At 47.9% G+C, this 14,457-nt stretch overlaps 1 protein-coding gene across 1 annotated transcript; it reads left to right on the top strand.

The window, feature by feature from the left end:
• Window positions 1-13,467: 13,467 nt before the first annotated feature.
• LOC131087770 (G-protein coupled receptor 35-like) lies at window positions 13,468-14,400 on the top strand. The gene has a single exon (XM_058031646.1). The coding sequence runs from the start codon at window positions 13,468-13,470 to the stop codon at window positions 14,398-14,400; it is 933 nt and encodes a 310-aa protein (XP_057887629.1).
• The last annotated feature ends 57 nt before the right edge of the window (window positions 14,401-14,457 follow it).

The raw sequence follows: 14,457 nt of genomic DNA, 5'->3' as shown, positions 1-14,457 counted from the left end.
AAAAGGATGTGGTTTTGCTTGGATTTACCAGTCCTGGGTACTTCTTTTTAAGGATCTACACCTTGTTTTGTCCAACTGCACGTAATTAAAATGTCCTCAGCAGCTCTGGGTAAGTGATGTCCCAGTCCCAGGTCCCTGCTGTCACCAGAGCAGCCTGAATTTGAGACATCACCCTCGCTGCTCTCTAAGCAACCAGCTCCAATGGTCAAAATAGAAGCCTGAATTACGCCACAGCTTGGTGTTAAAAAATTGGTTGAAAAAAACTGATCCTCAGTTTTCCCAGCCAAATTTAACAGTGGTGTCAGCAAATTTCCTGAGAATCATAAATTTTCCTTAAAAATAAATAATAAATTGGATCTAATAAATAAGGATCTAGACCTTAAAAATAAATAATAAATAAAATGGCTGATAAATTGTCACTGAGGGTTTATGCTGGTGTGAGAGGAACCAGAACACAGCTGTGGGGCAGCAGCTCACAGAGCTGGGGGTGTGAGGACGGGAAGGCTGGGGCAGGGTGGGTGCTGGAGGTGCCTGGCCCCCATCCTGCCCCCTGACATGGTCACATTTTCTGGAAAAATCCCCTTGCCCAGGATTTCTCTCCTGGGAAGCTGAGAAGCCTCAGAGAAAAAGGAAAACAATGTTATCTCATGTGCTTCTCCTGTGTTTTGCTGCTTTGGAAAGTGGTTGGAGATTGTTTATCCAACAGGTGAATTGTTTTTACTTATTGGCCAATTACAGGCCAACTGTGTCAGGGCTCTGGAGAGAGTCACGAGTTTTTCATTAGTATCTTGTTAAGTCTTCTGTAAGTATCCTTTCTCTAAGTATCCTTTCTCTATTCTTTAGTATAGTTTAGTATAGCATTCTTTACTATGATATAATATCATAAAATAATAAATTAGCCTTCTAAGAACATGGAGTCAGATTCATTCCTTCCTGCCACGGGGGACCCCAGAAAATACCACAGCCCCTCTCTATCCTCACTCTGGTTTATTCACTGCTCCAGCCCCTCAGAACAGGGAGCAGAAAGGAAATTCCCCCTGTGTGCTGGAGGGGATGTCCCTGCACACACACAGGGCTGAGGTGGGCAGCTGTGTGCTCGCAGCATGCAGGATCAGCATCCTCCTTCCTGTGGCACTAAAGGGTTAATGGGAACAGGGTTTAGGCACCCCTGGACTTCCACAAAGCAATAGAGAACTCTGTCACCTTGTAGCAAACTGGGAAATTGCTTTCAAATGTAATGGAAGTAAGTCACGGAAGGTTACTTCCTGTGCCTGCAGGCTTATTAAACCTAGGGGCGTCACCACATTTCTCTTCACAGAGAAAAGCAAGGCACAGTTCTTCCCAAGAATATTTCTGAGATTCACATTCTCTGAACATCAGAGAAAGAAAACACAATTCTTATCATTTGCTGTGCCTGTGTTTGTGCCAAAGCAGAATGCAATGTGGAGATTGTTTACCCACAGTGATGGGGTTTTGGTTCCTTGGCCTGTCAGGGCCAAGTGTGTGTGTTTGTGTCAGGACTGTTGGTGACAGTCACAGATTCTGGGCAGTTCTGTGCAGGGTTGAGTGCTTGGCAGATTCAGTTTAGATGTAATGTAACATTGTGTAATATAATATAAAATAATAAAGTGATTAATTAGACCTCTGATATCAGTGGAGTCAGATGCATCATTCGTTCCCTCATTGGGGCATTTCCCTGCAGACTATATAAGGATCTAGGAGGCAAAAAATCAACACCACATCTCATTTGTGTCCTATGCCTTCTGGTAATACCAGCAGTAGAGGCTGATTTTCCCCTGACCTTTTACTTCAGGGAGGAAAGGAGAACCACCAGGTGAGAGGTTTCTTCTGTGTGTGGTTCACACTGCACTGTGCTCAAGGCCATAGTGAGTAGTCACTGACATGTCAGTTGAAATGCCAAAAAGATACTGATGCAGTGAGAGAAATAATGCACATTTTAGGGGCTGCTGGCATGAAGCAATAGCCTGAAGTCACATAAGCAACTTAGAGCAGCACACATGTCCCCAGAGGCTCCTGCCCAGCGTGGCCCAAGGGGTCACAGCCTGCTCAAACTGCACTGGAGGTGACTTTGGGCAGTGCATTTCAGGCAGCAGCAGCAGATTGGCTCAGGAGCCTCAGGGTGCAGGTGGGGCTTTCTCAGGCCCTGCTCTGTGTGCAGCAGTGGTGCCATGCACAGCAGATGGAGACTCCCAGCAAGTAACCCCAAAACGTTTTCTCTCAGGTGGGGAGCACTGGTGTGCTGGGAGAGGGGCTTGTGGGAAATGGAAAGGCAGAAACTTCCACACACACAGGAGGGTTTGATCTGCAGCCTTGGGAGAAGCCTGGATTGATGTAAAAATACAATACACAGACATTAAGCAGAAAAATCATAAATTTATGTTTCTATAGTTGTAAGAATATGCCTTAAGTGAGAAACTGCATTGATAAGATGGTGAAGGGTTTATAGTGTAGTAATGCAGTTATATAGAGCAAGCTAAGAGTTTAGAGGTTATAATAGAAGCATTTGTGTGTATGTGTGATAATAGCCCATTGATAAATGTATCTGCAGTGCAGTAGAAGTGAGTAAAGGTGATAGGTTAGGAAAGAAAAATAAACCCTGTGGCAACTGTCCATTGGATCAGAAGGTTTATATTGCCTTGTGACTGCTTTGAGCTGTGGCTGACTGCTTGCTCCTCTAAAATCTCACAGCCTCTGAGGCTGATGTTTATCTGAGCAATAAATCATTCTTAGCCCCAAAATAGTCCCACCCCTTCATTAAAAAGCAGCCACAATGATAGAGGTCAGTGCTCGAACCCATCCCAGGGCTCTGGAAGCAGCTGCACAAGTTGGTTCCATCACTGTGCTCCAGTGTTCTGCTGGACAAGCAGGCCAGGAGATATCTGTGCTGCTTCTTAAGGACCAACCTCCCACAGGAGGCCTTTTCTTCTCCAAAACAACCAATACTGCGAAAAAGGAATATTTTAAAGCACTGAAAGTATTTCAGCCATTGAAGCTAGGGAGAGGTAAAGGGCAGGGACCCAGATAAGGGTAAGGGGGCTGCTGTCACTATTGCAGCCACAAAGCTGAGGCAGGTTTGGGTGTCTCTGACCAGCACCAAGGGAAGCCCTGCCCTAAAGAGGCATGAGAAGGTGCAGGGTTGTTTCTGTGCATCCTCAGACACCTGGAATCTGCATTGTGGTCAGATATTTGCACAAAGGGGCTCTGGGGAAATCTGCTGCCTTGCTGAGTCACAGCCTGTGGTGATAAAGGCTATCACACAGGAGAAAAGTACTGGAGCAGAGCAGCCACCAAGTGAACCTGCCAGTGAAATGGGATGCAGCACAGCTTTATGGGGTTCTTGTTTTCCCTTCCTCACGTGCTCCCTGATGAGCTCAGTGTTCTGCACAGCCCCTGCTCACTCACTGCTGGGAAGGGGAGCAGCCACTGCCACCACATGGGGTCTTTTTGGGCCAATTTTCCCACCCAAATGTTGGGTTTTTATTTTCCTAGACAGCAGGGAGGTCTGGAAGTGGGAGGCCTATGGGAAGCCTGTGTTTGTTGGCAGAGCTGTCAGTGTTGTCAAGTTCTGGGCAAAAGGATGTGTCTGACACGAGGCCAGGGGGGTGAAAGTGTCGTGCTCTGTTGATTTCTTACCCTTGATGAGTGGTTGGATAACAGAGTGATTAAGTAACAGCGAAAACGCCTTGGTGTAAATCAGTGGCTCTCCAGAGTGCACAAATTCACATGTGTTTTAACTGTGAGATGCTGAAAGCCAAGATTTCCAAGCTCAAAATTAAATTCCAGTGTCAGAGGCTGGAGCTGACCTTACTAAACTACATTTTCCCTGCTTCCTGTCTGTGCAAGTGAGAAATATGCACATCTCACAAATGTATTCTTCAGCCAAGTTCATGTTCCTTGCTCTCTGTTTTTTATTCTCTGAGCACAGTGTATCAGCACAGCCCTGCAAAGGGGAAAGGTTAAGATATATATTTTTAATAGATATTTATAGATATGCTTATATGCCTCCCTGGCCTGAAAAGCAAAGCAAATATAACCAGCTTACTGTTTTACTCCACAAGGCAGCCCTGCAAAGGTTACCACTCCATCCCATCACTGACACTTTACATTTTCTACAACTTCACAGGCAGATCTGTGGCTCACAGCACCCAGCAGGATCAGGGTGGTGTCATTGCTTTCAGCCCTGTCATGTCACCATCATATTTTCTGAAAAATCCCCTTGCCCAGGATTCTTCTCCTGGGAAGCTGAGAAGCCTCAGAGAAAAAGGAAAACAATTCTTACCTCATTTGCTTCTCCTGTGTTTTGTTACTTCGGAATGTGGTTTGGAGCTTGTTTATCCAACAGGTGCATGTTTGATTGGTTTCATGTGAATTGTTTTGACTCAATGACCAATCACTGTCCAGCTGTGTCAGACTCTGGAGAGAGTCACAAGATTCATTATATTTCTTTATAGCCTTCTGTAAGTATCCTTTCTCTATTCTTTAGTATAGTTTAGTATAGCATTCTTTAATATAATATAATAACATTAAATAATAAATTAGCCTTCTAAGAACATGGAGTTAGATCCATCATTTCCTTCCTGCCATGGGGGACCCCAAAACCACCAAACTGTCACTGCAATGGCACAATGTTGTTGTGCTGATGCTCTGTAGCTTGCACAGGAAGGCAAGACCCATTTGTCATCATCAGCTGGTTGCCCCCTGTCCCAAATGCTTTGGTGCTATTGACAGATCTTGTCAAAATCACTATTCCTAAATTTCCATTTATTAAAGTTATTGTTAAACTGTATTTCTAAATTTGCATTCAGTTTCAGGAAACGGAAGCAGTCTGACGTAACAGGGAATTTTTGGTACAGACTCATCATCACCTTTCCAAATGAGGTGAGACTAACTTGAATCTAATTTATCACCTCTCCTTTGCCAGGTTATTTCTAGTTCTTGACTGCTGGGGTAATTTTCCTTCTGAAAAGTGGATGTTTATGGAGCACTCTCCCTCCCTGTACCCTCTGATGGCTGTCCTGCCTCCTGCAGCAAAAGTTTCCCAGTTTAAAAACCTCTGAGCTAAACTGCTCATTCTCATCCAAATTTATGAAAAACCAAATGGAATGGAGTTTAGAAGGCAAGTGGAAAAATAAGCAGGAGGAAGAAGGGTGATGCATCCAGTGAGTTTTAGGAACCCTTTTATTTCAGGAAACCAGCATAGACACATTTCAGCCTAGCCTGTGCTAGAATACTGAGAGCAAAGCACTTCTATAGGCAAAGTTCAAAAGTATAAGCAAAAGCCTCTAACACTCATAAGTACTATGTTGCAGGAGAGATGCTTCTCCAGGCTGAAAGTGCCTCTGTGCAAATGCAGAAATGGGAGGATAACTACAGGCAAATTACAGACTTCTAGTGAAAGCCAAGGATAAATTGATTTGTTCTCCTGGGACTAGACAAGGTCAGAGCATGGGTTACAATTACCAGACCTACTTCCACTCTCCTCTGTTGCTTCCCATTAGCAAAACCCATTTTTTTTCTTTTTATTCTTTATTTTTTTGAGTGTTTTGTGGTTGAGGGGGAGTGATGAAAAAAATCTGGTGGAGCTCTTGAAGCATTAGAGGTCTCCACTCAAACACAGGGCACTCAGAAACAAAATGATTCTTAGAGAGGGAGAGAGAGAGAGCAAAAGGGAGTTTTTAATCTCAGGAAATCAATGATGTGAGTCTTTAGCATCAACATAACCAGTCTGGATAGGCTGGAGTGCAGCCTGAAGAGCACTGAGGATTTGCTCCATGTATAAAATAATTCCAAACCTGTGAGATGTATTTGTACAGCACTGTACAGGTGGGTATTGCTGCAGCCCATCCTGAATAAAGCATGGCTGGCTGTGCAAACACTGCCATCCTTAGCCCATCTTTGTTTTCCTCCTTCTTGGACATATGAATGTAAACTGTAAATAAATTAAGCTTTGGATTTGGAATATTAATGAAGGTGAAGACCTTCCAAACCCAAAGGACTGCATAACAAAGTGATCTTTCAAACTGATTATACAGAAAAGAGATGATCGTGACTGAGGGAGGGGAAGGGGAAAAAACCCAAACCAGGTTTAAGAGTGTTTTTGCCTTGCTGTCATGGCAAAGGTGGTACCTTCAAAGGTTGCCCAGGCTGGCTTGTGAAGGTTTGCAGCATCCTATGTAGGTGTTGCCCCTGTTTCACACCACAACCAAACCCACTTTGTTTAGTTCTGCTTATTATACTGTATTTTAGCAAACACAAACAGATGTAATCTGTACCAGGTCAGCATCTTCCAGCACTGAGATTTGGTAGAAGAGAGGTAAAAAATGCCAGGTGCTCAGGCAGACCCAGCATGAGCAGCCTTCTCCTGTCTCTCATGGGGGACTGAATCCTTCTGTCCAGGCTAGACACTGCTGCAGGCAGTGCCACTGTCACAGCCTGACCTTCCCCAGGGCTGCTTGGCTGCCACCATCCCAGAGCTCCTCTGCTCCATGTCTCTGTGTTCCCTGGCCCCTTCCAGTGGTGGAGCTCATCGGTCCAGACAGTTTGGCCAGCCTGTATCCAACCCTGTCTCCTATCCATGGTCTTCTCTCCCCAGCCACCTCACCCTCCTGCTTTACACCCCTCTTTGGGGTTCTTTCCTTAGATCACCACCTCCAAATCAGCTGGAACTCCACAGGCTGAGTTCCATCTCCTTCTGACACTGGCAGCTTTTAGTCCTCACCATCAACTGCAGCCCCTGCAGATCGTGGTGGCACAAAGTAATTTTCCAGTGCTGCTCATCTCCTCACCTTTTACAGCCAGGCCTGCAGTGAGCTGACACTCACGGTGTGCTCTTCCCTTCAACACTGCTGTGTCCCTCAAATGTCACCCTCCAGGAAAGAGAGCTGCAGGACAGTCAGCGCTTGCAATTCCTTCAGCTGAGGAGGAATGACTCCATGCCCCTGGGCAGGCTGGGGCTGACCCTTGGAAAGCAGCCTGGCAGAGGAGAGCCTGGCTCCAGGAGGGAATGCAGCTGATGGAGAGGCAGCAGTGTGCCATGGCAGCAGGGAGAGGGAACAGCAGCTGGGGCTGCTGGGGAAGGAGCACAGCCAGCAGCTCAGGGGAGGTGAGCCCTGCCCCTCTGCCCAGCACTCCTGAGACTGTACCCAGTACAAGAAAGACCTGGACTTACCAGAGCAGGTCTAGGGAAAGGCCACAAAGATGATTAAGGGACTGGAATATCTCTTGAAACAGCTGGGACTATTCAGCCTGGAGGAGTCTCTCAAGGATCTGATCCATGTGTATAAACACCCAGTGGCAGGGAGTAAACTTTTTTTTTATGTTTAAACAGACTTTCATATATTTCAGTTTGTGCCTTTTGCCTCCTGCCCTCTCCCTGACACAGCTGAAAGAGCAAGAGGCAAAAGGCACAGACTGAAATAAAGGAAAATCTGTTAAAACATAAAAAAAAGTTTAGTCTCAGAATGATCAAGCACTAGAACAGATTGCCCAGAGAATGTGTGGAAATATCCTTCAAGCTATTCAAAACCAAACTGGACATGGCCTCAGACAATGGCTCTGAGCAAAGGGTTGGTGGAAACCTCCTTTTGGTGGAAGGAGGCTCCTTCCAGCCCCAGTTGTGAACAAGACCATCACCATGGGCTCTAACTCAAAAATAACTCACATCACCAGCCTCTCTGGGGAATGCAGCTGCAGCTACCACAGGCAAACAGCTCCCACCACCTTTGCTTTGTGGCTCTCTTCACACAGGTCTTTCCCATCCCTGGACACCTGCAGTGACCCTCCTGTCCCTTTTTCACACTGTGACCCACAGAGCCACTGCAGCATTTCGTGTCACCCTGCTCCCCTGCCCCCCTCCTGCACAGCACCTTACAAATGCCAGATGCTATCCACGGGTCTTATCAGCCTGTGGTTCTGAGCTATCTGACTTGGCTCCTGCCTTTCACACGGGCTGCTCCTCCTGCGACAGGCACACCCAGGACTTTGGATGCCTGTTTGCCCCCTGAGGGCTGTGATCAGCACGCACATCTCTGTGGTTATGGGATGGCTGCGAGCTGCAGAAGCCTTGTGGTGGGGCACAGCGAGTGGGGCTTATCTTCAGGATCCTGTGCCTGAAGCTCTGCCCGGTTTCACAGCTGTGCTGCAGAGCTTCCTTTGCCTGGTGCCACCCAGTGCTCCTGAGGCAGGCACCTGTGGGCATCCTGCCACCCTTCACTCAGCCGGGCTCCAGCCAGCTTCTTCCTTTCTCACAGCTCCCCCAGCCAGGACAGCACCCACGGTGCTGATTGAAGGGCACCAACCACCAGGGCATCCCTGACACGCAGCAGTGCAGCAGCTGGCCGGTGCCAAGGCTGAGTGTGCAGCGAGGCAGTCCCCACTAGCAGCTGATTACTGACACCAATTAACAACCCATTACTGAGCCCTTCGGGGCTTACAGCTCTGCCTGCTCCCTGCACTTCTGTTAATGCAGAGTTTGACAAGTGAGGCTCTTTGCCACCCATGTGAGATGCTGAGGCCTTGATTTAGGTGCCAGCTGAAGCTGCCCGTGGTTTGGCTGTACCTATGCTCACACAGGGCTGCAGGCCAGAGCCCTAATGCTGCCCCATCATGACCCTCTCCTGCTCCATCCATGCCCCAGACACCATCTCAGTGCAGCATTTGAGGAGGGCTGGGGAGGCTTTCCTACACTACATGCCAAGCTGCTCCCTGTGCCAACCTTCACATCCAGAGCTGTGCAAACACAACTCAATGCTCAGGTGTACCATGAACTACATGGGGCCATCCAGACCAGGTATTGCACCTTCCTGGCTTTACTTAGCTTAGACCTTCAGCACTAGTGAGCATTTCAAATGCCACTTGCTGAACATCTCTGTTGGCCATAGAACACCCCTTTTCAGAAACTGCAGAGTGGTGTGGAGCAGTCTGAATTGCTGCTAGCACAGTCCAGGGTAAGGAAGGAAAAAGGACCTTTGCATAATATCCACAGATGTTTGTCGCAGACATTTTTTCACAGAAATCTTTTCTTTCAAATTTCTGCGTCTTCTGGAAGGCAGAAGCCTCAGAAGAGAAGGTAAACAATTGTTATCAGCTGCTGTAGAATGCAATAAGATACACCTTAATTAACTCATGCTTCTTGTTTATAATTAAGGGCCAATCACAAAGTGCAAGCTAGAGATAAAGTCTTTAGACACAACTTTATTTTAAATTCTTTCTTTCTATTCTTAGCCTAGCAGCAGCCTTACAACTTTCTCTCATATTTCTTTTTAGTATAGTTATAATGTATTAGATATATATCAATAAATTCAACTTTCTGATCTAGAAACAAGATTCACCGTCTCTCTCTCACCAGCAGCGACCCACACAAGATGCTGTAATAGATATTTTATTCAGCTGTGTGGTGAGATGTGCAGGTCCAAGCAGCCACACACAACGGGTGAAGCTTCTTCCCTACAGGAGCCTGGGGGCTGACCCTGTTCTTGGGCAGTACAAAGATGAGGGCAATCAGGGAATAGGGAAGGAGTGGCTCAGGGACATAGGGACAGACAGGAACAGGGGAAGGAGCCCATGGGGTCTAACAGCTTTTTGAGGGAAGCTTCTTGTGTCTCCCTAGACCAGGGAATGTCCCCCCAAAGGTCTCCACAGTGGTGAGGCACCAGAGCTCACTGTAAAGTAGTGCCAGCATTGATTTGGCTGGCATTCAAAAGCTAACTGATGCGAAATCTGCTCTTAGGCAGGAGGAGGAGGTGCTGTGGAAAGCCTCAAGCAGCAGGCAGCTGCTGGTGCCAGGCCCCTGCCCTGCACTGGCAGCCTGTGCCCAGCCTGCCCTGCCTGGCTGCACAGAGCCCGCGTGCCCTGCCTCGGGTGGCACCTGCTGCTGACTCTGGCACCTTAAATCTGCAGGTAACATCACTTTGTTTCTCCTCTCTTGCTGCCTGAACACTGCTGAGCAGGGTCCTGCTGTGCCTGGGGGAGGCAGAGGAGGCTTTGAGCGTGGTTGCTGCTGGGCAGGAGTCCCTGGGGTGGGCTGTGATCGCTGAGCCTTCCAGGTTCTGTCCTTACTCCAAGGTATTCTCTGGGTACTTTACCTGGAATATCACAGCACTGAGAACTGGAAGTTAATTCATCCCAATATGGGAAATGAGTGATTCTAAGAATTTTTTTTTTTGGTCTAGGAGAACTCCTTTCAGCATCTATCAAAGCAGATCATGGTTAGGGTGACCACATTACAGTTTTCAAGGGATGCAGTGATAGATGAGCCAGAAAGAACACAAGTTTCAAAAAGAAGAGAACAAACTGCTGTGCCTTAGATCCTTGCACTTGAGAGACGTGTGAACACCAGCAGCAAGGCTGGAGCAGGCAGTTTGCAGATTTCTTTATGCTGTTTGGAAACAGAGAGGAAAAGCTCCTCACTTCAGTACCACGGCAGGGCACTCACCTGGGCCTCCTCTGCCATGGGGACACTTTGCTGCTCACTCTTTCTGGCCATGCTTGCCCCCAGCCCAGCTCCTGTCCAGGGCAGGCCAGCAGTGCTGTGGGTACATTAAAACCTGTGGGAGATGCTGCCCTGCCCAGGCCTGTTCTCACACCTGTGCTGCATCTTCACTGAGTATTTACTGAGAGCCACCCATTCCATTTGTGGGACTGCTGGTGACAGTCAGGGCTGTTGCCATGGAGGTGGCAGGTCTGAGGGCAGCTCATGCACAAGATGCTGTGCTGCACCTGACTTCACCCCCATTTTCCTCCTTGCTCTCCCTCTGCTCAGTTCCAGGTTTCTTCCCTCACCCACCAGGGCCCCCATGCTGTCCTTAGCCACCTCACCCACCATATTCACCCTTTATTTCACCCACCATATTTGTCCTTTATTTCACCCACCACATTCACCCTTTATTTCACCCACCATGTTCACCCTTTATTTCACCCACCATATTCACCCTTCAGCTCTTGGTGCCTGCCCACTTTTGAGCTCTCCCAGAAGGAAGGAGAAGAATCTTCCATGCAAAACTCCCCCTTCAGTGCAGCTGCTTTCCTGCTGGAAAAACATTGGATGCAGCCACCACAGTGCTGCTGCCACATCCCCTGTGCCTTCAGCCTCTGCCTTGCATCTCTTCCTCCAGCCTCTCTGTTCAGGGTCTGGCAGAAGCCTCCTGTTTCTTGAGCTGCTGTAGGAAACAAGCCCAGCCTGGGCCTTCCTCCCCAGATGGTCACCAGCTTCTGGGCTGGGGGACAGCTGCTGAGCAGCTCTGCCCAGCCTGTGGTGAGGACAGCAGGACACCCTGCACAGCACTGGTGACCTTGTCTGTTGAGCCCCAGCCTATTGCTGGTCTTCCAGCAGCAGCAAGATGCTGTTTCACAGCTGTCTCCATCCTTTTTCACAGCTGTAAGTTGCTGCCTGGCCCCTCTGATGCTGCAGGCATTTCATCTACCCCACATGAAGCATTTCCACACAACCACAGGATATGCTAGCTGGTCAAGCTGAACCTCTTTAAAGGTTTGGGGTTTCTTTTTTTGCTCATTCATCCCCTCTCAGTGCTTTTTGGACTGCTTTAAACCCTCTACTCATTTCCTCCATCTTCCTGCCAGTCTCTGGACTGCCCTGTGGGCTGGAGCACTTGTGAGCCCTGCTGCTGGGAACTGCACTGGGCCAGGTCTCCAGCTCCAAAGGCAGAGCTGGCCAGAGCCCTTTGATGCTGCAGAGCCCAGCAGTGTGGTTTGCCTGTGCTGCACCTCTGCAGAGGCTGCTGCAGGCACTGCAGACCTGCACTGCTGCAGGCACTGCACACCAGCACTGGTGCAGGCACTGCAGACCAAGGCAGTGAAAAGAAGCCTGGGCACCAGTGCAGCTGTCAGGCTTCTGCCTCGTGCCATAACCAGTGACCATAAACAGTGACAGTTCCCTGCTGGCTACTGTCCATAGTGCAGAGATGTTTTCCTCAGGGCACAAGTGTCCCCTTCCCTGCAGGGTACAGGCAGTGAGCAGCAAGCCTCTGTTGGGAAAGCCAGGCCTGAGCATACAACAACTGTGCAGCAGTCACATTAGTGTCTGCTATTGCAAGACACTCACACATCCCTCCACAAACTGAGTTATGTGTGTATTTTTCAGTCACTTCAGGACTGAATTCTCATTTGAAGGCAGTGCCCTCACCCGCTGGCCACAAGGTCTGCATTGCTGGTGGAGGCACATAACTGCTTAACTAGGCAGAGGTGATGTCCCTTCCCAGGTCTCTGAAAGCTGTGAGATTTCACCAGGTCCCTGCCCACTTCACTCTGTAAAAAACTTATTATACATTGAAAGCAGTTTTTGGTTGTTTGTTTGTTTTTTCTGAAGTGAATTTAGATGCAAGCAGAAGTGACAGATACTGAGAATCACTGGTTCAGAGAATTTTTCCATGTACTTGTCACATGAAACCACGGTGCACAGGAAGGGCTCTGCTGAAAGACGATTTTTATCAGCCCATGAACGCACACTCTTCACACAACTAATACCCCTGCAAAGCATCTTGCAGCTACTGACAGATGCTCAACAGGTACTACCCACAACATGGATTTCTGAGGGTGGCTGCCTGCCTGCCTGGAGCAGGAGCCATCTAATTTAGCCTTTAACAGCAAGCTCCTTGTTCTGCAGTGGTGTTCCCTCTTCCATATGTGACCTTCTGCTTTGCATCTGCAGACTCCTACTCTCTCCTGGAACAAAGGGACTTAAAATCAGGTAAATCCTTCCACATTCCCCTCCTGGTGAGGTGGAGAGCAGCATACCTCACTCTCTCCCTTGGGAGAGCAGGAATACGGATTCAGCTGTTTTCCTCAGCTTGGAGGAGGAGCTCCAGGTTCACAAGGTGGTGCAAAGGCTCAGAAACCTTCCCAGACAGAACCAGAGAATGAGAATTTCTATCAAGTGACATTTGCTATGCACTCCCACCCCTTCACCCCCAGTCTGAATCCAAACCCAGTAGATCTGACAGAGGAACTTTCACTCATGGGTTGTGCTGGGCTTTAGTTTTGGTTGCTGCAAACCCTCCCTAGCTCAACACCAAGCTAAGGGTAATTTTACATCATCTGCACAGCCTGGCTTAAGGAATTTGTGTTCACATTGTCACAGGATGTGCCCACTATCTATCTATGGAGGCTCTTCTGAGTGCCATGTTGCCTCCTGCCCTCCCACACTTCAAGATCTCCTTATTTAAAAAAGGCTGTCTGCCATGTCCTCTTGGAAATGTACCCTGACACACTCATAAACTTGACATAAACAATACTTGACAAAGGATGCCAAAGAATGACACAGGCTGACTGAGAAAGACAGCTCTGGAAAGCTCAAATTCACATTTTTAACAAAGGACATAAGTACTTACATGTGGTTTGTTTTGTTTTTGTTTTTTTTTTTTTTACAGCTACTAAGAGGTCTTACCATGTCTTTTCCTATTTCAGGTCTCAGAACATCTGTAACTCAGGACAATGAATGTGTCCAACAACTGCAGCACCACAAATCTAGAACCTCACCCCCATGTTCGCCTCATTGAGTTTGCTCTGTATAGCTTCATTTTCTTTTTTGGAGCACTATTTAATGTCCTTGCCTTCTGGGTGTTCTCCTGCAAGATGAAGAAGTGGACAGAAACCAGGGTGTATGTGATGAATTTAGTCTTTGCAGATTTCTCTGTCATCTGCACCTTGCCTTCCATGGTTTATTTGCTCTGGAATAAGTCAGCCCGAGGGGAGCTCTGCCAGTTTACAGAGACAATGTATTTTATCAACATGTTAGTGAGCATCTACATCGTTTCATTCATCTCCATTGATCGATACATTGCCATAAAGCACCCTTTGAAAGCCAGGGCCTTCAGGTCCCCGTCAAAGGCTGCCCTCCTCTGTGGGCTCCTGTGGGTCCTGGTGATAGTCAGTGCCACCATCCAGCAGATGCACCACAGACATGCAGATCTCTGCTTCCAGACCAACACCCTGCCTGCTGCTCTCAGCTTGCTGGCCATTTTCTTTGTTTTCACTCTCCCATTTGCCATCTTGATCTTCTGCTCCACAGAAGTCATCAGGGACCTCAAGAAACATCTGAACACGACTTCACCGGAGGAGAAATCGATCCATAAAGCTGTACAGATAATTTACGCAAATCTGATTGTATTTATGATATGTTTCCTGCCAGCCTTCCTCGGGCTGCTCGCCAGGTTCATCATGGAGAGCTTTGGAGCTACCTGTTTTCTGCTCTGTGTCATGAAGAACTTCTCCTCCGTGTTGAGGTGCATTGCCACGTCCAACTGCTGTCTCGATAGTGTCTGCTACTACTTTGTCACCAGGGAGTTCCAGGAAGCCTTTCTACAGCACAAAGCCAGCACTCAACAAGCAGAGGCAACCCACCCCTTGCAGATACAGACATGCTAAAGGAAAAAGGGGAACAAACCCCAGTATCTGCAACATAAAGAGAAAATACAGCTTCAG

This window comes from Melospiza georgiana, chromosome 10 (genome assembly GCF_028018845.1).
Source record: "Melospiza georgiana isolate bMelGeo1 chromosome 10, bMelGeo1.pri, whole genome shotgun sequence".
Taxonomy (NCBI): domain Eukaryota; kingdom Metazoa; phylum Chordata; class Aves; order Passeriformes; family Passerellidae; genus Melospiza; species Melospiza georgiana.
Note: the sequence above shows the minus strand (reverse complement) of the source record. Positions and strands in the feature narration are given on the sequence as shown.

Bases quoted from the DNA above. Each gene is read 5' to 3' on its own strand.
- LOC131087770 (XM_058031646.1), top strand. From the start codon at position 13,468: ATGAATGTGTCCAACAACTGCAGCACCACAAATCTAGAACCTCACCCC.